The following is a 23,538-nucleotide window of genomic DNA, read 5'->3' on the forward strand; positions in this document are numbered from 1 at the left end:
GCTCCTGAGCCACCAGCATCCCCCAGACTGCTGGGGCAGGGCTGCCGGGCTCCACAGGGACAGCAAAACGAGTTAAAAGCTCTAGCGAGGCAGCACAGGTGAAATGCAGCCAACTGTGGGGTGATGCACCCCAAAATGCAGGAGCTGGTGGTGGACATGGAGCTTCTCAGAGCTTCCTTCTCTCCACAGGGCTTCCAGGGACAGGACAGCCTTCCCATGCCACATGGCTGACATGCACTCTTCAAAGCACTTGTGTTTGTTTCCTCTTGGTTAAGCTGCAGGGAGCCAAAGCCATGGATCTCAGCAGAGAAGGGATGCACAATTTTCATGTGCCCTGACCAGCATGGGCAGCCCGAGCTTCTTCCCCCTGGGCCATTTGGTGTGGAAATACCCTGATGTACTCATGAACTCGTTGGAAATGTGCCCCCCAGCCTTGTAGAGCAGAGGGATGAAGGGCAGAGGCATCCTGCAGCAGATGGACTGGAAAGCAGTGAGGTTTTGGGGAACTCACACTTCCCAATCACCCTTTGGAGCAGGAGGTGTTGGGGAAGAGCATGGGCAGGAGCTGCAGGTTGAGTGTTTATCTCTGGCACTGCACTCAGGACAAGGGGCTGGGAGGCTGCCTGACCTTCACCCAGCTCCTGCTTCCCTCTCATGGCTCCTGAAGCCTGGAAACTTCCATCCCTCTGGTAAATCCCCATGCCCCACAGAGCTCAAGAGCACGGAGCTGTGCCAAGCTGGGCAGCTGCTGCTCACTGGATGCACCAAATAGTGACAGGCCTGGGTGGCAAGGGAAGGGAAAGGAGCTCAAAAGACCATTTATCTGAAGGCAGTCAGAGGGCAGCCCCAAGGATGTGGGGAGAAGGGACAGAGGGTGGTGTGGGAGACACTGAGACACTGCTCCTGCCACGGATGCTGTGTATGGGCAGCCATTCCTAGGTCCTGCAGGGATTTCTGCAGACAAGTCAAATGAAACCTCCTCCTTTGCTTCCAGAGGCCTTTTCCACCCCAGAGAGATGGTGGGCAGGAGGGCACCAGCCAGTCCCTCTCACCCCCAGCACAGCACTCTCATCCTGGTGGGGCTGTGCCCTGTGGGTATCCCCAGGATGCTGCATTTGCATCCTCAGGGTCACAGCCTGGAGAAGGACAGGAGACACAACACCAACATCCCTGGGCAGGGCAGTGACACTGTGGGATGTGCCTGCAAAGAGCAGCCCCAGGGGCAGGGGACAGGGCCCTGGGAGTGCCTTGGCCAGCCTGGCTCCAGCCCAGGTACAGCAATCCTGAAATATCTGGAGCTCACACCCCAGTTTATGAGCTCCTGCACTCATAGCTAACATACAGAAGCAGTTGTAAATATTCGTGGTTAATACTCAGCAGTTACTTCACCTCTGCTGGAGTGCATCTGCCTGTCCTGGAGCCTGTCTGCAGCTGGCAGCCACTGCCCTGCAGCCCTGCTGCTGCTGCTGCTGGTGATGATGATGAGGATGCTGGAAGCACTGGGCTTTGGGTTAATCCATAACATCCAGCCTGGTCCATATTCAGACTAATTTCTGGGCTTCATGCAGTTATGGGGCACTTTAAGACTTATCCATGTGTGTTTGGAATACATGCATGGACTAAAATCTTTCACTTTGCAACAGGATTGCTAAAATAAATACAATACGATGAGGTTTGAGCTGATCAGTTTTTGTTTTTCTGGACAAATACGGTTATTGCTCAAGGAAAAACTCACAGAAAATCTGGTAATAGCTTGTGTCACTCAGGAAACAACAGACAGCAGAGACACTTTTCCTAAATATAAATACTTCAGCATTCTATAACTTAATAAAAGTCTTGTACCAACTGGATTAGATTGAGAATATGGAGTAGCCAACTTAGCAGCAAGCTGAAACTGAAATTGGTTGTTGCCACCTTGGAGCAGCTCCTGAAACTTATGGAAAGATTGAAAACCTCTCTGGGTCTTTTGAGAGCAACTGCCCCAAAACTGTGTTTCAATGGCACTTCAGTTTGGTCCCACAGCTCACTTTTGAGAGAAATGGGGCAGAAATTCTTGTGGCAGAAGTGGGGTTTGGCCCAGAGGGACCAGGACAACTCTCAGCAGCTGCAACACAGGCAATGCACAGATCCCTGCAGCTGGCAAACACCAAACCTCCTCCTGCTAAAATCTGGGCAGCAACAACCATCCCCATCCCACCCTCACCTCCCCACATTCCCTGTCCAGCCCTGGGAAGCTCCCTGTCACCACACATGGCTATTAAACACCATTTCTGTCATTATCTTCTCTTTAGTGATACTGTGGGTGGCATTTGGCAGACAAATAGAATACATTACAATTTTCACCTAGGCATTTTGAGAAACTATTGATGGATGAGGCCAGAGGGTTCCTTGACCAGGTGGTTTGGGCTCAGGGGCACACCTGGACCTGCAGGAGGAGTTGGGGGCAGCTGAGCTGCTCTGCTACTTCTTGTCATTCCTGCTGACAAAGGTGAGGAGATCCGTGGCTGTGACCACACCAAACACCATCTGCTTCATGAAGGAGCTGCCGTTCCCATTGACTGGAAGCACAGAAAATTCCAGCTTAGTGGGAAAAAAGAAACCAAAACACCTCACCCTCACCAGCCCCACCACCTTCCAGCTGTGCAGAGGCTGATGTTCATTTATTAAAAAAGCTTTAACAGGGACAGCATCTGTCTGAGCTCCACCTCCACAGAAATGACAGATGGAGCCTCAGTCAGGTCACTGTGATCACACCTGAGAAGTTTTTGCTGCAAATAATGCACCTTTCCCAGAGCAGGAAATTTTATTTCCCAGTTGTTTTTACCCAACCTCTGCTCCAGTTCTGCTTCTATCACCACAAAACTTTCCAAGGCCAACTAATGAGACCCTCTAAAAGTGAGGCACTTTTCCTACTCTGTTCTCATAACATCCTCCAGCCCCGTTAATGAAACAGCACTTCAAAAATTGATTTAACTGTCTGATAAATGTTTTCTTAAATAAAAATAAAACTAGCCACCAGAGTCCAAACACGAGATAAAATGCAAACTCCGAAGGTGTGGGGAGAAAGTAATAAATAAGGGGGTAATTGTGACAGCATTAAACCAGCAGCTCTGGAAAAGAAAGTGGGTGTTGTTTGAACACCAGAGCAAGAGGTGCTGCATACAGCTGGCTGATATTTTTTGGTGCCATTTAATTGCTGATGCCATTTAATTTATATCAAAACATAATACAAAGCAGATATTGCTTATTTTGTGATGACATAGAGAAAGGAAATTCTGCCTGACATTAACTTTGGTGACAGAAATGGAAAAGCCCATCAAAGGCAGTTTTGAGTGGCAGGTTTTTGTTCGCAGCCTGTTGTGGGAACATGGATGGGCTTGCAAGCTTCAGAGCTGATGGGGCTCTGGGGAAGCAGGAGATAGAAGGTTTGGGATGCTTGGGCAAGGTGGGTTTTGGAGGCACAAGCTCAGCAGGCTGCTGACAGTGTCACCCACTGCACACCCTGGGGATGCTTTGCATGTTTCATGTGTGATCCTATCAAATCAGCATAATTACACCCTTCAGCTCTGATTCACAAGACCTAAACTTGGGTATTCTGACTGCTTTTCCATGTTGCTCACTTCTCCCAGCAAAGCAACTCCCTCGAGATAAGGTCAAATTTGTATTTCTGGAAGCCTTATGGTGCAATTGTGCTGGAAAGGTGTGTCAGGTCAGATTTGCTGGGCAGCACCTGCCACCACACCTTTTTTGGGTCAGAGGAGGGACAGGGGGTGATCCCTGCTGTCTTTGATCCCTGGCTGATGCTGCTGTGGTGTTGCTGGAGGTGACTTGGCTGAGCTGGTTTGCCGCACCAAGGGGAAGGTGGCTGTGCAGTGGATTGAGAATAAACCAAACCTGCTTTACTGGGCTAGTCTGATGGTGCTCCAGACCTGGCAGAGCATCCCTACACCCAGCCATGGTCCAGGTAAGATTCTCACACAGCTGCCCTAGGCTACACATCAGTGTTCCCAACACCCCATGCCACAGGACTTGCTCATGGCCTGAGCCATTCTTCCCATCTTTCTCAACTTACATGCCTGAATTCCACCCAGGCTTTACCTAACGTGCCCAAATGCACCTTTTGACCTTGCCTTTGGGATGCAGAAGCCTACAGAGATCCCCTATTCCCTCCTTGCTTGCTTTGCCCCTCTCCCCTCCTCCCTGTGGTGTCAGGAAAAGACATGGGTGAATAGTCAGCAGCTCCAGGCTTTGCAGAGCCATGGGGCAGAAATCCCTCCTGCTGAGGCTCAGGGGCTGCACAGGTGGAGCAGCTGCACTGACCAAGCCACACTCAGCTTGAGAATTCCCTTTCCCCTCTCAATCATTCATGCCAAACCCATGGAGAGTTCCTGCAGATACCTACACTGCATTTGCTCGTGTACAACGATAGCAAAGTGATCATTCTCCAGGATGCAGGAAAGCTTCCCCAGGCTGTCCTCCAGGCTGATCTAAACAGCACAACAAGAGATATTTAATGTTTTACTTCACCTGGCTGTGGCTGGGCTCTGATTTCAGAGGGTGCTGATTCCACAGGTGGATGAAATTCCCATCCTCCTCTCCCAGCCCCTCTCACACACCACGGTGGTGGTGCTGCACCTCTCCCTCTCTCCCTGTCCCCAAACAGAGGCTGACAGCAGCCCCAGCCCCAGTGGTACCTTTGAGAATTGGTCGTAGGTGACCTTTGTGACAGGGTCTGAGAACTCCGCGTTTCCAGCCAGCATGGAGGTGAGGGTGTTGCTGAGGGTCACCATTCCCAAAATAAGCCTGTAAGGGAACAGGGAGTTTTCCAGAAGGTCAGACCTGAGTAGGACACATGTTTTATGTAGGGGCTGGACTGCTCTGGTTGAAGTCAGTGACTAAATTTTTGCTGCAGTCAGTGAGAGGCACCAAGTTTCTCCTCACTTGTGCAGAACAAGAAAGTCTTTGTCCTCACCAAGCTGTCGGTTTCACAGTAGTTTAAACCTGCTATTGCAGTGCAGGATTTAGCAGCTGGGAGAAGGAAAACTTGTGGACTCTCCAGTTGCTTTTTTGTGTGGGTTTCCCCTCAGCCCTCACCACTCCTCTGGGTTCCCCTTGCCTGTGCACTGACCCAACACCTACTGAGTTTGGTGGGCACTGGATTGAGCTTTCACTGGCTTGTTTATAGTTTTATTGATTAATCTTCACAAGGAGGCAGAGGATCTTTTTAAAAATATGCATCAGAGTCCAACAGAGGAGCCCCAACTCTGAATCAGCAAATGGGACCTTAGCCTCATCATGACTGATTTTTCTGTGTGAATGGCCTTCTCTGTAGTGAGCAAAAATAGTTACCCTGACTCAGCAACAACAGGAGCTTGGTCATATCCCTTCTCCTGGAGGATCTCCACTGCCTTTTGACAGCTGACTTCTGGGAGGAGAATGAGAGGGGCCGAGAGATTCAGTTTCTGCACCTTGATGTTCCACCACCTGTTGGAAGACAAATGGCAGCGCCGAGCTGTGACTCTGCTGCACAGCTGTGGCCTTGAGCAGGGGGCAAAGCCAGAGGAGAGGAGGGATATTCTGTCAGCCTGAAAAGCCAGCCCCACTCCTACACCCAAAGCAGAAATGCCACCGTGGGCAGGTCTTGATGAAGCCAAGCTTTCCCAGTGTTCATGCATCTCCAGAGGCAGGGCTGAGACCAGCAGCTGGCAAGGTGCTGAGCTGTCCTGAATCCAAGGAAGCTACTGAGGGCTTCACCTCAAGCTCATAAATGGGTGACCTACCAGTTTTACTCCTTTGGTCTGTATCCTTGGTCCTCAAAACGCAGCATTTGCAGCTCCTGCAGGAGAGAGCCTGGCAGAGATGCTTGCGTGACTTATGAGGGACAAACTGAGCTGCTTTGTGGGGGAAAAAAGCACCTCCCAAAATCTCAAACCTTGCAGAAAAGGCAGGGCAATGCTAGAGCCTGGAAAGGCCAAGAGCAACTCTAACCAGTCACAAGAGATCTTGGAAATGTATTAAGTTTTTAGGGAATATTTTGCAATAACCTTTGGTTATAGTAACCCAAAGGAGCAGGTGACATCAGTAATATCTGCTGTCTTTGAAGTGAAACTAAGGGCTTTTCCAAACAACTGGCATTTGTCCAGCCACACATCAACTGACACCAGCACTTTGCCTGTGACTCCCTGCCTCGAGGGGACTCTCTCCCCATGGTGTCCAAGAGACAGCAGAGTTGGTCATCTTTTCTGGCCAGCACCTCCACAAGGTGACAATTTCCTGTCCCCTACCTGAAAAGACCTGCAGAGCTGTTTGAAAGGAGGCTTGCTAGAGCAGAGACTCACCTCCCCAGCAGCCTGATGGTCCTTTGAACATCAGCAGTGGAGCAGAGAGAGGTTTTGAGAGGGTTTAGGTGGCCTGGGCAATGACTGGATCTGCTACTTTGGGACAGAAAGGGCTCCTTTACAGACTTTGATTGGAGAACTGGGACATAACTACACAAAAGAGAGGAGCTGACATTACAGCCTCCCCAGAGGGGTCTGGACTTGACTGTGTTTTTTCTAAACACCAGAAGAGAACACTTCCCTTTGAAGATAATGATTTCCAGACTCAGAAAGCTGAATCCCTTAGCACAGTTTACCCCCGTGGAAGTTGTCTTACCAAGGCTTGTGCTCCTGGACGTCATTTAGGAACCCATTTTTTATCATCCACTTCTCATTCACAAATTTGGACCTAGAAATCACCACCAAAGAGCGAGTCTGTGAGGCTTGCAGAAGAAGTCGTGCTTTGTTTCATGCACCAGACCACAGCACTGCCCCCGGGGCTCCCATGATTTTTGCAGCTGGCTACTCTCAGCCCCTTTTAAGGTCAACAGGAGCATCGGGTGCTCAGTAACTCTTTGAAGCATGCCAGCTATTTGCCTTCCTAACTTTAGGCATGCAAGTTCAGAAAGTGTAGCTTGGCTGACTCCAGGAAGTCAGTGACAAGAGGAAATAAACCCCAAGTGTCCCAATGCTCATTCCCTGGTGATTGCTACAGTAATGTGCTGTTTCTCCATGTGGTTTATTTTGCTTTTTTCCTGTGATCCACCTGAAGGAGACTCCCAGCTCTGGGCTCACTCTGTGTGCCTTGCTATCAGATTTATTGGGGTGGTTCTCCAGAACCCCAAGCACTTGGGTTCAACTCATGTCCCAGAAGGCCATGGGAGCTCCCATCTGCTGCTGGAAAGCAGGGGAGGGAGCAGAACACTCACATGTAGTTCCGCACGGAGTCGGGCAGGATGACAACGCAGCGCTGACCCTCCTTCAAGTCCTTGGCAGCTCTCACAGCCACTGACATGGCACTGCCCGAGCTGCCACCTGGATAGACACCAAGGAGAGGGACACAAGGGTCAGGGTGGCACAGGACCACTGTCCTGGTGTGGGAGGCACAGCTAAGGGTGCAGAGGTGGCACCTTGTGGGATGGTGGCTTGGGATGCTGGGATGGGAGGACAATCAGTTCCAAAGCCTTGGAGGCTTTAGGGTCAGGCAGAGGTAGGGACTGATGGGATGTGTTCATATGGTGGCTCTTGGGCTTTTGAGGCAGCATAAAAGCCACCTTATGAACTTCATGACCCACATCTTATGGTGACTGTGGGCAGCCAAGGGCTGAAAGGTTCCCTACAGGGACATTCACACCACACTGCCCACACCACACCCTCCTTTTGCATGAGCACAGCACCATGCCAGTTCTAGAACTCCTGGCTGACATACTTGGCAACCAAAGATCAGCTTTAAATGCACTGTAGAGACTGAAAAAACCATAAACATTACACTCATGCTTGGAATACCAGGCCAACGTGATGGGAAGGCTTGAACACTCCCCGTGTCTGTGTGCACGCATGTGGTTTGCTGCACGTAGGGAAAGCAGGGATCTGCCTTACAGAGGCAATTCTTCCACCAGTAGTCTGAGTACTGGAAGTCAAACACATTCCACTATCTGTGTGCCAATTACGCACTGCATTCAAGGCAGCACGTATTTTACAGCAGGTTAATTATCCCTGGGTCACATTTTTCAAACAAACGAGGAACGGCCCTGAAAAATGCAGCTCAGGGAACATGAGGCTGTTCACAAATTATAGTTGAGTTCAAACAAGTGGTTTCTGTTGAAACACAGTGACTCTGTGCCTGCTAGGTTAAGTCAACATTTAAGTGTTTCATTACATATACATAGCCTGATCTTTTCCCAAACTCCCTGGATATGAGTGCTCAGGGCTTTTATCAGCTGTACTACGTAGTGTCTGGTCCTGGATGCAAACCTGTGTCTGTCTGCTTGGTGTCAGGGGAGGCTGAAAACACACTGATGCTGTGTGGAGACTCTCAGGGCACAAGCAGGGTTTGTCTGAGGGCACCTGTTCATTTTGGGAAGCCAGTGGGATCACTTACAGCTTGTTGGCACGAGGAGAAATGCTCAGCAAGAACATCTCACACTTTCTTTGCTTTCAAACTCCCCGGGTCCAAACCTGGCACCTCTGGTGTGGCAATGACACCAAGCATGGCCTCACAGAGCTGCTGGCAGAGCCCACCTGTCCAGCCCTGAGCCCCACTAATCCTCCCTTCAGCCTCTGTAACTCTACACTGCCTGAAGATCCAGTTCCACTGCAAGAGCACTCCAGTAAGAGGAGAATTATTGCTTCTATAATTATGGTGGCCAATGAGTCAGACCCCAGACCAGAGTCAGGGACACACCTCTGAAATCTGCAGTGACCTCTGCTCAGCTTGGGGCTCAGCCTTTCAGCTCTGCTGACCCAGCAGACACAAAATGCAGAGGGCACCTCACCCTGGAGGGTTTTGGTCCCAAAAGGATGAGGCTCAGAAGGTTTGTTAAGAGAAGAAATGTCGTGGTTGGTGCCAAAACTTACCACACAACAACCCCTCCTCTCTGATCAGCCTGCGGGACATGAGGAATGATTCTCTGTCATTGCTTTTGTACCACTGATCCACCACCTGAAAGAAAAGCAAAGAACAGTGTTGGAAAAATCATTTCAGGCTGCCCTGGCCCTCTGAGACACACCACAACATCTGGCAGCTCAGAGCTGCCTTCCACACTTTTTGAAAGCATTTATCAGGGCACCCATGGTCTGGAGGGTGTGTTCCTGCCTTCAGACATCCTCACCTTTCCAGCCAGCACCCTTTCCCTGGAGAGTTAGGGATGCCTGACAGGTCCAGAGTTAGGATGTGGAACAGGGAGTGGTGTTTGTGATGTTCCAGGTCAGACTACACTAAAGGTTGAGATTTTGCCAATATGAGACCCAGCTACAAGAATCAGTTTGGGTTATTACAGGTGACAGCTCTACAGCCATTTGCTGACAGCAGGGATGTATTTAACACACATCTGGAAGCAGAAAGAATCAGGTCTGAGGCTGTGAGGGACCTTTCTAGAATGAGGCACGGGGAATGCAGACAGCCTGCTTTTCTCCTCTATTTGCCTCCTCCTTGTGGGTGAGTTATAATCAGAATTACTCAGAGAGATGCTCCAGTGCTGGGGTCCCAATCCCCCCACAACAGCTTGCTCTGCACTGGGAAGGGATGTCAGGGCCACCACAGCTCTGGGCTTGGGAGTGGGCTGGATGCAAAGCCAGAGATCAGGCAGAGGCCTCTCCCCCCATGGTTACTCACTGATCTGTCAAGGACAGTAGGGATGAAGTCATGCCCAATTCCCTCCACCTCAATGGTTGTGGTGTTGGTTGTGTTCATCTCGCTGGGCAGAGCGACGATGGAGCCATCAGGGTCTACACCAATGATCTTGGAGGGAAGGACATTTTGTCAGCCCAAAATGGGAATTCAGAAACAGCCAAACACAAAACTCAAAGGAAAAGTTACCCATACCCTTATCAGCAATGTTTCCCTTCCCACAACCTTCATTAATTTTCCTAACCACTGGCAGCATGGAGAGCTTCCAGGATAAAAGGGTGCTGTTTTTCACTGTCTTTTTAAATAGATCCTAGGTAGTCTTCAGCTGTTGCAGAAGTGACTGGTGGCTTAAAATGTTATCACTCTCAAGGTGTTTGTCATCACCCCTTTGGCAGAGCCTGCCACTTCCCCAGCCCAGCCCTTAGGACAGTGCCAGTTCTCCTTAATCTGCTCCAGAGTGAAGCCAGCCAGGGAACTCCAACCTGTGGAAACCTGTGGATGCAGACATCCTTTCTGGATCTAGCTGTGCTGGCTGATGGTGACACCTCCCTGATTATTGACAGCTTTGTGTCTGGGCTGTCTCCTCCCTCCCATCCCAGCCCTGCAGTGGTGGCTCCACACCTCTCTGGTGGATCAGGGATCACTCACACACTGCCCAGACCAGAGAGGCAGTGACTGTCACACCTCCAATGTGCCTTGAAGCATGAGTTCTGCAGGATGAGCATCGTGGCTGATGGCAACCCTAAAGCATGGAGGGTTTTGCAGTGGCAGAGGAGAAGCATTTGCAATCTGTGCCCCCCAGAGTATCCTGCACAGGGCAAGGCACCAGGCAGGGGGAGATTTTAGTGGGGCTGTGGAAACTTTGGTCTCTAAGGCACCTGGATGGGTCTAGGTCAATATAAGCATCATCAAATTGCTCCCAACAGAAGCCAAAGTTGCTGTGAGAAAACAAATAGGTGAAGACAACAACTGCTCCCTCAGATGAGATGTGGGGTTAGGCAGGAAATGACAGGCAGTGACAGGACAAGGGGGAATGGCTCTGAGCTGAAAGAGGGCAGGTTTAGATTGGGTATTAGGAAGAAATTCTTTGCTGTGAGGATGCTGAAGCACTGGCACAAGTTGCCCAGAGAATTTGTGGACTTCCCACCCCTCAAAGTGTTCAAGGGTGGAAGGGGCTCTGAGCAGCCTGGTCTAGTGGAAGGTGTCCCTGTCCATGGCAGGAAGGTGGAATGGGATGACCCTTAAGGTCCCTTCCAACCCAAACTGCTCAGTGATTCCATGAAAACCTCATCAGTCCTGCCTCCTGCCTTACCTTGCACTCTGGGCACTTCTCCTTCAGCTTCCTGGCCACACCAGTGATGGTGCCTCCTGTGCCAGACCCAATCACCACCATGTGCACCTTGCCTGCAGGGCAGGGAAGAGAGAGGCTTACAAGGACTCAGCACAGCTCCCAGCACCATCTCCCCTTAGTTCAGACCCCTGTACAGCCTGTGTCCACCTGAACCCCATGGGAGGAGAGGTCAGGCAGAGGCTGGGCTGGTGGCCAAAGCCTGGTCCTGTGGAAAAGTTTGGGTAAACTTGCAGGACCTGAGCTGATCCTGCCTCAGCTCAGGGAGCTGAAGGTGACCTCCAGATCTCCCACTCCAGCTCTCCATGATTTCTGCATCTTTGGCATCTGCTGAGCAGAGGGAGCAGCATGAAGTTGTGTCAGGGGGGGTTTAGGTGGGATAGCAGGGAAAGGTGATTCACCCAGAGGGTGGTTGGGCACTGAACAGCTCCCCAGGGCATGGGCACAGCACCAAGGCTGACAGAGCTCAGGGAGGGTTTAGACAATGCTCTCAGACACATGGTGTGACATTTTGGGTGTCCTGTGCAGGACCAGAAGTTGGACTTTGATGATCCTTGTGGGTCCCCTCCAACTCAGGATATTCTGTGGCTTAAGGGGCAGGGAATATCTCAGCACTTTCAGCCCTTCCAAACCACACCAGGTCAAACAAATCACACATGTAAATATCACTGACAGGGACAACTTTTCAACCTGTGTTGGCATCCACAGTGTAGGGAAGGCTGAGCTCTGCCCTGCCACCATCCTCTGTCAGATGTAACCCCCTGGCATGGCTGAAATTATAAAGATTTAGGGCTGGTAGGAGCAGAATCAGAGTCTGTCCTTCAAAACCTGATGCTGCAACTGCATTGGGAAAGGTGGACCTGCAATCCACAGCTGGCAGCCAGCTGGAGCAAATCCCAACACTGCAGTGGAGGGAAGGCTGGGACTCTCTTGTTCCTGTTGATACCTGACTGCTTTACTGCTCTGATAACTCTGATAACTTTACTGCTCTCTCTTAAAACCCTCGAGTCCTGCTCCCATTTTACAGTGCTCCCAGAACTGGCAATAAATTTCCCTTCTATCTGCACAGACACCGACTGGGACAGTCCTTTGTCCTCCCCCAGCCCTCCAGTGACTTAGTGACTTCCAATGTCACCAGTTTGTGAGGTTTCAGTCTATTTTGATTTGCAAACGAGCATGCTGGATCAGACTCAGCCTGCCATGCCCTGATGGATTTATATTCCCCTGCAAGGCTCGTGGGACATCTTGTGCTGGTCACAGAGGTGTTGTGCCCACCAAGAGACGTGTTCTTTCTCCTTTTGGTACAGCCTGAATTTCTCAAGCCTCGGGTCTCCTCCCCCAGGCTTTTGCAATGGGAGGGGACATTCGGGAAGCCCTGCAGGCTGAGGTGTATCTGGAGTGGATTAGGAGAGGTTGCTGCACCCTGCGTGTCAGTATTATTAAGATAATACCGCCTGCCCCTGCAGAGGCCCTTTGGGCTGTTTCTAGACACTCAGGTCAATAAACGATGTAAATTAAGCCTCTCAGAGAGGTTTACAGCCCTCTGCACGTAGGAGCAACAGCACAGACAGTACCTTCACACTGCTCCAGGATCTCCTCAGCCGTGGTGTCGTAATGAGCCAGGGGGTTGCTCGGATTTCGGTACTGTTTATTCCAACAGAGAACAGCAGGAGTTACCGTGTGAAGAGTAGGTCAAATACCAAACCAGCAATAGCTCCTGACAGAGCTGTGCCCAAAGCATGCAGCTGCCCCCTCCTCTCCCTGCCAAGGGGGGGATTGCAACCCTGCCAGAGCAGGTCAAAGGAATTCCTCCTGCTTGTCCCTTTGGGACAGATTTCCAAGCACATTTGGGGTTTTTCTATGCTGGAAGGTTAAATGAGCCCACAAACTGTCCAGCACTTGGTGCCCATCAGGTATGGGGTTGGTTCAGGGGATGGGAACTGTGAGCTGGAGAAGCTGTCTTGATTCAGATCTCACACACAGAGACATTTTGCAGCACTGATATTTGTGCACCCCACGTTCACACCCATGGGCCAGGCTGCTTCTGAAAAGCTTATTCAGTCTTTGAGCTCATTTTTTTTCTTAGAATTAAGGAGCTTCTCTGAGTTTCCTGCACTCCAGGGGCTCCCTGCTCAGGGGTCAGACCAAGTGCCCTCCTGTCCAAGACTCAGCACTGCAGGAACCTCTGGCAGGAGTCACCAGGGTTTGCCCTTCACAGCATGAAGTTTATTTCTGAGGCAGAACAGAGGCTGCTAGCTAGGCATAAAAAGTGGGTTTTTTCCAGGTCAAAGTTAAATCTGAAGCAATTTGAGGAGTCTTTGAATTGTGCAAGAAAACCCAGCCTCACCCACGCTGAGGCTTTGGCAGAAGAGATGCAGGTTTGGAAGTGTCCCTTATTTTGTTTCTGTCCCCCTGTGCTTTGCAGAGGAGCGATTAAGTTTCAAATGCCATAAAACACTGACTAAATCTGCCTCTGGTGCCAGTTTGAATGAAGCCCCCAAACACAGTCACTCTTGGAGCACGTCCTGTAAAGTGTGTTGGGAAAGAATCAGTGGAGGGATGGCCTTTACCTGGTCCAGGATGTGAGAGTTTGGGATTTCGTTTTTCAGCTTCCAGGCGACACGAATGTTGGACTCTGGGGCATCAAAGCGAGTGCACGGGGTCCTCACAATTTCAGCACCCAGTGCCTTCAGAATATCGACCTTTGGGAGGGAAAAGAGGAGATGCAACACAGCTGATCCCACGTAGGGATGGTAACCTGAACCTGCGGGCTCAGGGCAGCGCCAGATGCCAGAGGAGCTTTGCGTGCGAGAGACATTTATCATTTGGAGATACAATGTCCAATTCTGGGCTGTGCTATCTCTGACATGCTTCTGGCACCCCAGGGCCTCCTGCCTGAAGCTGGCACATGGATTGAAGGCTGGCCTTGTGCCCTGTCCCACTTGGAGGGCGGGCTGGGGACAGGGTGGAGGGAGGTGACACTGTGCTGCTCCTTGGTGCCAGGGGAAAGGGCAGAGGGAGCTGGACAGGGAACAGTGTCTCCTGTGTGCTGGGGTTTGAGTGCCAGCAGGAAAAGGAGAGATCAAAAAGCTGGTTTTGCCTTTCCCTTCTCTTCTGTCACCAAGCACAAGGGAGGAGCAAATCAGCCCTCAGGTGTCTGCACTGGGAGGTGAGGCTGTCAGTGGCAGAGGAGGATTTTTGGGACACCTGGAGATCAATCCCATGGCAGCTGGAGGTGGTATCTGATCCAGACTGAGCCTAAGTGAGACTGAGGTTGAAATGAGGGTGACACTTTGGAGAAGGGCTCATTCTTGAGCCAGATCAGGGTCCAGGAGTGGCTTCGCTGGCATGAGTTGAGCTGAGCAGTCTGTGAGGCTCTTGGCTCACCAAGGAGGGATTTCTGCCATCTCCAGGATGGCAGGTTTACCTTTTCACCAGCTCTCATGCAAGTGAATTGACTCCCACCACCTTTTGAAAGCAGCTCAGGCAATTCATAGTGTCTCCAGGTTAAAGAAAACCATAAATACCCAGCAAGGCCAAGTGACCTGTCAGGTGTCAGAGGGTAAGTGAGCAGGACTGGCAGGAGAGCCCTGCCTCTCCTTCTGTCCCTCCAGCCCTCACAGGCAGCAGATCCTGCTCCATTTCTCTGCAGCCACACATTGTGTTTGGCTATCCCATCACTCCAGCTGCACTCCTTACACCAGACAGTCACCAGGCCACCATAGGATGCCTTTTTTCCCCTCAAGAGACAAATTTCTGAACAGCAGCTGTGGCACTGTGTGTGCAAGGCTCGGTGGCCTTTAGAGGAGAGGGATCCACGAAGGAAAAGGCAGAGGGAGAGAGGGAAGGAGATGTTCCTTAGCTGGAGGGCAATACCACACAGAGCTCTGACCTTCTCCATGCTCATTTTCTCTGGCAAGACGATGATGCAGCGATAACCCTTCAGTGCAGCCACCAGAGCCAGCCCAATCCCTGCGTGGTGGGGAGCAAAGGGAACGGGTTGACAACAGCATTTGGCAAAAGAGACTGATGTGCATCACTTCCTACATTCTTCTCTCCTGAAGGCAGCCATGAAATGTTCACTGACAAGCCACAGGTGAGGGCATCCCCCTGGGAGCACCAGGGAGGGTGGGAGGATGTGCTAACAGGCAAGTGGAGCTGCAGCATATCCCTGCTGCTCACAGGAGCCCACTGGCGTGGCACAGAGAATGGCAGGGCTGGGGAGAGCTTTCCCCCCCTCACCCAGGCTCAGGCCTCTCCCTGTGTTTTTGGGAGCACAGGAGAGAAGTGATTTTGCTTCAGGAGTGCCTTTCCCTCCCCCTGAAGCACGGTGAGGTGTGGGGGGATGGACACACTGCACATGTCACCCCACAGCCAGCGGGCAAAGGGCACCTCTGCTCCGATTTCACGGCATGATGGATGGAGCCAGCTGCTCCCACCACAGCAGGAAGGTGAGGCTGGAGCAGAGTGGCCCTGCCACGGGATGGAGGGAGCCTGGTGCCATTCTAGGGGATGGAGGGAGCCTGGTGCCATTCCAGGGGATGGAGGGAGCCTGGTGCCATTCCAGCTGCCCTGGGCAGGCAGGGAGCCAGAGGGATCCACCTGGGGAACAGCTCTGGGGAGGACAGATCCTCTTGCTCCATGTCTGGGGCGACAAGGGGTTGGGGCTGGAGCTGCCTGGGGCACAGGGCCAGTAAGGAGCAAAATTCCTGGAGATGAACACTGTACTGCCTGGTAGTGAGGGGGAGGCAGGGAGGAAGCAAGGGACATGGCCTCAACTCCATCCAGAGTGCCTCAGCAGCCTCTGCTGTGCTTTTTGGTAGGAAATCATGCTGTGCACACACACAGGTCCTTGTGGGGCAGGGAGAAGCAAAGGAACATTGGAATTTGCACCAGTGGTGCTGCAGAGGATGCAAAATAGGGGGGGGGGAGTCTCCTGTGGTGTGCCCCCTCATCTTGCAGCCCAAAATAAGGGACAGTGACAAGAGAAAAAAAAAAAAAAAAAAAAAATCACAAGATTTCTCTTCCAACCCATCAGGGAAATGGTCTCTGGGAATTCTGAGAATTCAAAAGCTTCCCAGACTGAAAACAACCAGAGTTGCCCCAGCTCCTGATGCTGTCTGCCCTGCCACAAGGTGACCTTCCAGGCACACCTGTGCAGCTGTGGGACCTCTCAGGGCCCTGGAAATTTCAGCAATGAGGCACCTCAGCATCCCAGGGTACCCTTGGCCTCCAGGAGGGGAGCTGAGGGGAGGATGGAGCCAGAGCTGATCTTGTAACTGCAAGAGCTCCTCAAATCCCTGCTCCTCAGAAACGTCTCCCTGCCCAGCACCCAGGCAGAGGGAGCCTCCCTGCCCTTCCCACCTGTGTTTCCTGAAGTGGGTTCAATCAGGGTGTCTCCTGGTTTGATAATCCCAGCTCTCTCTGCATCCTCCACCATCCTGAGGCTGATGCGATCCTTCACGCTGCCCCCCGCGTTGAAATACTCACATTTTGCCACTGCAGAGGAAAGGAAAAGGGAGATTCCATCAGCTCCTTGCTCCCCCAGGCCTCACTGCAGTTTTAGGACACCTATTCCTCCTCTGCAGGATGGTCTCTTTGCTCAGGGGAGTACATCCACCATTTGCTCTTCTGGGATTATCTATCAGCATAACCTCTGCAGAGTCCTTCTTTCCCCCGTGTTTGCTCCACCCTGGATGGGTTTAAAATCAAGCTGGTCAATCCAGGATGGGTTCAAAACCAACTGGACATGGTCACTGCAAGGTGGGAGGTCTCACAGTGGCACAACACTCCTTGCTGCCCTGCTTTGAGGGTTCTTCTGTGGGCAAGGCACTGTCAGGGTCAGCAGCAAGGTCTTGCTGTCTGTCCTGGGGCATTGCAGTATTTAATAGATGTCTAAAAAGACCCCATTTTAGATATCTAAAATCACCTCCAGGGGTGATATGTAGTCCTGAGTGGGGTGCCATAAAGGAAAACAAACAGTAGAAAGAACATTTTCAAGTGTCAGACAAAATTACCATTTTTTCACTGAGCTATTAAAAAAAAAAAACAACCAGAAACAAACAAACAAGTAACTTTCTAAGGTGCATTCTAATTGCAAGGCACATCTTGGTCCTAATCAGGGTCTCCCCACCACAGGATTCTTCCCACCAAGGCTTTGATGAACATCTGCAACTGCACTGGTCACTGGTGCTACTGAGCTCTGCTTTACAGGCAACAGGGAGAAACAGGGATTTCCAGGGGTCATTCACTTCTTCCTGGCAGGGAAAGCTACCTGAGGCTGAGAAAACAGCCCAACACCTGAAAAGAAATCTCGTGCTCATGATTACATTTTATAATGTAATCCAGCTGTAACTTCTTCCCTGAGGCAGCTGTGCTGCAGGCATTGCTGTTTGCTTGGGAAGAGGCTCTGAGCTGACACATGGTGTAGTTACTCTGCCTGTTCCACTCTCCTTCCCCTCCTGTGCCAGGGGAGGGAGACAGCATCCCAGAAATTGGGATCTGGGTATCCTCCCCGGCACCTAGGGATGCCCCAGCCAGAATCCTCCAAGGGACAGGCTGCTCCAGAGGTGGACCAGGCACTGCACATCTGTCCTGCCACCTCCACCAGCTCCCTTCCCTGGTCTGCTGCCACCCCCTGGGGTCTCGTTCTGGGCAGTGCAGAGCAGGGGTTGCAGGGTTAGTGGCCCAAAGATCCCAGATGCTGAGCAGGGATCTGGTGGGAGAGCACAGCAGGCTGCCTGTGTCAGTGTGCTCTGCTTGCACCATGGATTCCCAGCTGCCAGGCAGGACTGCAAGGTTCTGCTGTGCCATTTCACTGAGGATGAGTGCTCAGCAAGCCTCTCCTTACTCAGCTCTGTGACACTCATGGCACTTTCTGCCTCTGAGAATCTGTTTTTCTGCCCAATCTGGATGAAATAAATTCCCAGGGTTAGGAGTCAGAGGAAGGGAGACTAAAAAGCCCACATGCACAGATCTGATTGTATCATCCTTGTGATTGTAGGGGACCAGGCTAAAACAAACCAGCTCTATGTTAACATCCTGGGGAGAGGATTTGGATCCATCCCCAAATTTAGCCCATATCTGTGTTTCCTCTCTTCCCCACCCTCACCTCATACCATGGAAAAACCTGCAGGGAAAGGGAAACTCACAGAGCTCACACTTGAGCCCATAGGACTTCCCAATCTTGTTGATTCGGACCATTGGGGTGCAGCCAATTTTCTTGAGAATACTGGGCAAGATCTTCTTTTCTTCTGTCCTGAAATAATGCAGGGGGGGGAAAAAAAAAGTCAAACCAAAGCTGTTGTTATGCAACATGAACCAAGAGAAAATCTGAGTGAGGTTTCAGCAACTTTATCAAGGCCACCAAAAGATACTCCAACTCCAAGAGAAAAAGCCCTTATCAACAATTAATGGCACCAGCAGTTAGTTATGGTTTTCCATTATGAGTTATTCTCTCTTTTACATAAAAAATAAGCTAATTAATTTTCAGGATTGTTCTGAAATGCCTTGTTCTGCAAGGCCCTAGGCCAGGTTTATAATGAGAGAGAAGATGCTGGCAAGCCTTGGGATTTTATGCCGTGGGTGAGGAAACCAGGAGAGCACACACATCAAAAGGCTCCTCCTCTCTTCCCCATCCTACCCTGCACCACCTCTATTCCCACATCTCCAGCTGTCTCTGGGCCAAGGGTTGTTTGCCTGGCCAGGACTCCCAAACTCACAAGGATGGCTCCATGCCATCAGAGAAGCCCAAACCACAGAGGGTTCTGGAGGGTGTTTTGCAAAGGATTAAAGCCAGCTCTGTGATCAGTGAAATCCAGCTGCCTGGCTTGGCCAGGCACTGCCAGACTCCAGCAGAAGCCAAAAACCACATCACACCAACTGTAACCAGAATGAAAAAGACCTGTTTGCCCAACCCAACCCATCTTGCCAGGGAACTCACACCCCTGAGCTCTTTCAAAGACAGAAGGAGAAGACTGACAAGGGCTGTGTTTCTTTGAGCCACATCACATTGCCCCTGGTCACAAGCCAAGCACATCTCTCTCCCAGTGGGGTGACAGCCCCCCACTCCCTCACTGCCCAGCTCTCCCCTCCTGCCATCCCCTGACCCCTGAACTGGAGTTACCCTGTCTCTGTCACGGCCAGGCAGGTGGCTGTGTGCTGGCAGAGAACCTGTGAGGAGCAGGGGTGACACACTGGCTTACTTAGACACCTCACAGCCCTCCCTCCAGGTTTGGAAAGCAAAACACCTCTTGATTTGCAGGAGTACAGGGGTTTGGTGAAGATCTTCACTACAAAAGGTCTTTACTCCTTGCATCTCAGGCCCAGAAATGAAGGGAAGTGCTGTCACCTCTCCCTCTGTGGAAAGTGTTTGCAGAGACATCACAGCCTCCACTGAGTGCTGGCAAATGTGAGGCAATAACACAATAAATGAGCTTTCCCCACATTGCCCATCTGCTCCAAAAGCCACTGAAACTCTCAGGGGTTTCAGTGGGGCTGAGCCATGGCACCAGGAGGCTCCAGCTCCTTCAGGTAATGTTTAACTAGAGCCTGGCTCTCTTGGGAGTGACCTGTGTTACTGCAGTACACATCTGGATCACATCCTGCAGGATCACACCCTGATATCAGCTCAGGACAGTGGACAAGGATGGTTTTTCCCCCAAGATTCCAGTTTTTACTCATGGCTTGCTATTCCTTAAGATGTTCAGGGGGAAAGCAGTCCTGGCAAAGCAAGGAATTCCTGCTGAGATTATAGTGGGTCAGAACTGGCTCAAGGGATACCAGAACTAGTCTACCTCTGTATCTTTTAAAAAAATTGCATCATTAATATTCTTGATTAAAATAGCAACTTGCTTCTCTTTCTGCTTCTACCCCCAAAACTCAGTCTGATTTCACACAGGAATCTCAGGAAGTCCAGAGATCTTTACTACATTGGCTGCTATCTGTGGTTTACCCAGAGCAAGGAAACCAAACCACTCCCTCCACACAAAGCTGTGATGATCCAGTGTATTTTTTTCACTGCTTTGCAGTGGGTTATGCTTCAGTTCCTGCCCCAGCAGTGCTGTGAGACCCCCCTCAGCCAGACCCCATTCCCAGGGCAGTGTTTGATGCCCAGGGCTGGGGAATGTCTCTCCATCTCCTGTCTGGGTGTGGGATGGGTCCTGGCACTGGCACCACCACAGCACCCTGATGCCAAATTGTTAAAAAATAAGAATATTATCCTACACAGTATGGGGAAAAAACCCAATTTTGACTGAAAAGAGCCAATTCCATCCTCGCATGCCAGCTGCAGGGGTTGCACTGAGTGAGTGCCTGGATGCACAGCTTGCTGGATCAACTCCAGGGCTCTGCAGTCCTCATTCATGGGCCAGACCCAGTGGCTGTTTTGGGCTGCCCACATGCTGGTGGCTGTGCCCTGGCCCTGTCCTGCCTGGCTCTGGGTCAGGCATGGCCATGCAGAGCAGTGCTGCACCTCCCGTGGGCTCCAGCTCCTCACTGGCTGCAGCTGGGTTCCTGGTTTACATCTTTGCACTGCAGGGAGGTGTCTGCAGCTCCCCTGACATTTATGGGAGAGCCTTATCTTTAGTAGCTTGTCTGTGTCTGGTTTGCAGGGTCATTAAAGCACCTCTTGTCAAGCCTAGTCTGAGCCCTCTGGCAGCCTCACGTCACCCTGGGAGCAAACCTGCTGCCGTGAGGGCAAGAACAGCTCAGAACAAGCACTTTTCTCTGCACTGTGTGGCCATTTCCTACTGATTTAAAACCCTGGAACCCATTTTTGTCGAGGTCTCTCAGCCATCTAAAATAAGATGCCCCAAACGAGCAGATGTTTTCAAAAGGGTGCTGGAAAATACAGAACTGAGACTCAAGCCAGCTACATCTTTCTGCAAAACTAAAGGGAGGGAGAAAGATCTCCTTGGAGATGAGGTACTAAGCTGGTTTTGCCCTCTGAAAAATAAACCATCATTCTGACCATCCTGGTGTAACAACAGTACTTCACCTCCAGGAAAAGGTGCTGAACTTCCCTCTGAAACAACCAGAATGGAAGAATTACTTACAGGCGAACACAGGAGTGTGGAGACTTGCTGGCAGGAGTTGTGGCTGTCCATGTGCACCTGCTGGGCAGGTTGGGATGGATCCACGTGCTGTCCTGACTGCCTGCCCCACTGCCATTCACAAGGGGACATGTCTTACTCAGCTCCTGTGTGGTGGAAATAGAGGTCACACAGTCACCTTGGAGAAAAATAGCTGCAGAAGGCAAAAAAATGGCTTTTGGGTGTGGAGGCCAGGCTGCTAGGAGCATCCTGCTAACATTGCAATGACATGGATCTGGTGGATAAGGAGGTTGAAGTGATGGAAGGAGGCTGGAAGGAGATGAACAGATGGAAGGATGTTGTACTGAGGTGGGTGTCAGTCTCTTCTCCCAGGGAGCAAGTGATGTGACAAAAAGAAATGGAGTCCAATTGCTCCAGGGGAGATTATGCATCAGAAATAAAACTAGATTTTTTTTTCTGGGAAAAGAATTTCATTGAAAGGGTTGTAAAGCATTTGAACAGAACTCCCTGGGCAGTGGTGTAGTCACCATCCCTGGAATTGTTCAAAACTCACATGGACGCAGCACTTGAGGACACAGAGTAATGATGAACACGCTGGTGCTGGGTTCGTGGTTGGACCTGATGATCATGAGAGTCTTTCCCAACCTTAACAATTGCATGATTCCATGATTACATAATAAAATTGCTCTTTCAGAATGCTAGACCCCACACATCACTGGGGTATCCTCTCCAGTACATCTTCCCTTGCTCAAAATCTCCCTTCCACTAGAAAATTTGATGCTCCTTATTTAATTATTTGCTCAAGAACAGTGTTTTTCACCCTGACAGTGAAGAACCCGCAGGTAAATCCACCCAGCAGTAGCTGGAGAACACTTTTATGGTGGTGGCAGGGGGACTGAGAGGTCACCTCTACTCTGACATCCAAGTGTATCAAAATTGAGAAAAAAGAGCCAACAGAAATAAAACAACAAAGGGCAGCAAAAGTGCCACAGGGTACAGAGCAACTCCCACAGTTAAAAAGTTTAAAGAGAGAAGGATTCATCAGACTGGAAATAAAGCAAATGGCTGGTGCTGAGAGCAGGCTGTGAAATCCTGGGAGAGCTGGAGAAGGTGCTTCAAATAATGAGCAACAAATAATAAGGCAGAATGGATTATCAGGAACAACTATAGGGGCACAGCAGGTAAAAAAGGAGAGAGAAAAGGGTTAAACAAGTTTGAAAAGCTGAGTTCAGTAGCAGATTTTAAGCACACAAGCCCTAATGGCATCAGTGCTCTGTGAAAAAGGCAATTTTCTGTGCTGTTGTCTCTGTATTGCTGGTGCTCATACAAACAGATGGAGAAGTCTGGGTTCAAAGTTTATTCTCAGCATCTGCTACTGAGCAATAGCAGAAACAAGAGTTACATGCAGGTTTGGTGTGAACCTCTCTGCTCTGACCCTCTCTGCAATCCATCCACCACCCCTCTGTGCTAAGGAAACAAACCACATGGTGAAAAAAGACAATTTTGGGCGTCTGGAAGTTCCTCTTCTGGCTTGCTCACAGCATGAATTCACCTTGATTCAGCCAGTATTGAACAAAGGGGCCTTGCAGCTCTGTAGAGTCATGGATGGAGACTTTGTGGCTTGACTTATGAGACAAGGGCAGCCTTAATTACCATTTCTGCCATCCTTCTCCTGCTCTCCACTTGGCTCACCCTCCTGGTGGGAGTTTGCAGCAGGACAGTCCAAGCTTTGCTCTGTGATCCCCTGGTGGTCTCCAGGAGGGAGGATGGGGCTGAGGTTTGCTCCCTGAGGGTTGGGCTGTCCCTGGAACACAGAAACACACCACACCATCACTCCAGCAGCACCAGAGGGATGAAAGAGGCCCTGGTGTGTGGCTGAACCTTCTCCTCATCCAGAAGCCCCACAGCATCTCTGAAGATGGAGGTGAACAACCTCGTGTTGCAACCTGGCCCCACAACTAAAGCAGACAGAGAGCTCTGGTCCTCCCCCACACCACACCCTGAGCCACCTTTTCTCCTCCAGAGACACCACAGAGACACAACCCCAGCCTCAGAAAGCAGCAGGAAACTGTGAGGGCACAGGGAATTCACTCCAAAATGCCTTGGATCCTGCTGTTGAAAAAAGCTTTCCCCCCAAACTTTGCTTCCCAGTGCTCTTCCCCACCACTGGCAAACCTGCTGCTCATTGGGAGGGATTAAAGGGGGAAAAAAAAAAAGGTTTGTTTCCTTGCAAGCCAGGATTTGTGTTGGCCTTGAGTGTATCTCCCGAAGCAAATCTGTGTTTACCTAAGGAATTAGCTGGGAAGGAGCAAAAGTCACCTGTGGGTAAAGAGAGATAATCCTCAGTGTACCAGAGGTGGGCAGCTTTCACAACTGAGGTCGCCAGTTACCACCTAAAATGCTGGCAAAATGGATTTTATAAGTTGTTAGGTTTTTTCCTTCCTTTTCCTGGTGATGCACATCTCTACTATG

At 50.8% G+C, this 23,538-nt stretch overlaps 1 protein-coding gene across 1 annotated transcript; it reads right to left on the minus strand.

The window, feature by feature from the left end:
- Positions 1–2,267: 2,267 nt before the first annotated feature.
- Positions 2,268–23,538, minus strand: LOC146444109 (cystathionine beta-synthase-like). Its single transcript, XM_085044717.1, has 17 exons — positions 23,386–23,538; positions 22,720–22,870; positions 21,070–21,212; positions 18,166–18,272; positions 16,379–16,513; positions 14,907–14,986; positions 13,585–13,716; positions 12,589–12,658; positions 10,979–11,070; positions 9,652–9,777; positions 8,895–8,979; positions 7,247–7,352; positions 6,655–6,726; positions 5,350–5,484; positions 4,695–4,803; positions 4,403–4,487; positions 2,268–2,558 (listed from the first exon to the last, which is right to left on the minus strand). The coding sequence occupies exons 2-17, from the start codon at positions 22,729–22,731 to the stop codon at positions 2,461–2,463; spliced, it is 1,587 nt and encodes a 528-aa protein (XP_084900843.1). The 5' UTR covers positions 22,732–22,870; positions 23,386–23,538; the 3' UTR covers positions 2,268–2,460.

Source organism: Lichenostomus cassidix, chromosome 1 (genome assembly GCF_008360975.1).
Source record: "Lichenostomus cassidix isolate B80296 chromosome 1, HeHo_3.0, whole genome shotgun sequence".
NCBI lineage: Eukaryota > Metazoa > Chordata > Aves > Passeriformes > Meliphagidae > Lichenostomus > Lichenostomus cassidix.

Coding starts and splice junctions, on each gene's coding strand:
- LOC146444109 (XM_085044717.1), bottom strand. Junction 6,727..7,246: donor GACTCCGTGCGGAACTACAT/GTGAGTGTTCTG, acceptor GGTGATTTCTAG/GTCCAAATTTGTGAATGAGA. Junction 4,804..5,349: donor CCTGTTGTTGCTGAGTCAGG/GTAACTATTTTT, acceptor GTTCCCTTACAG/GCTTATTTTGGGAATGGTGA.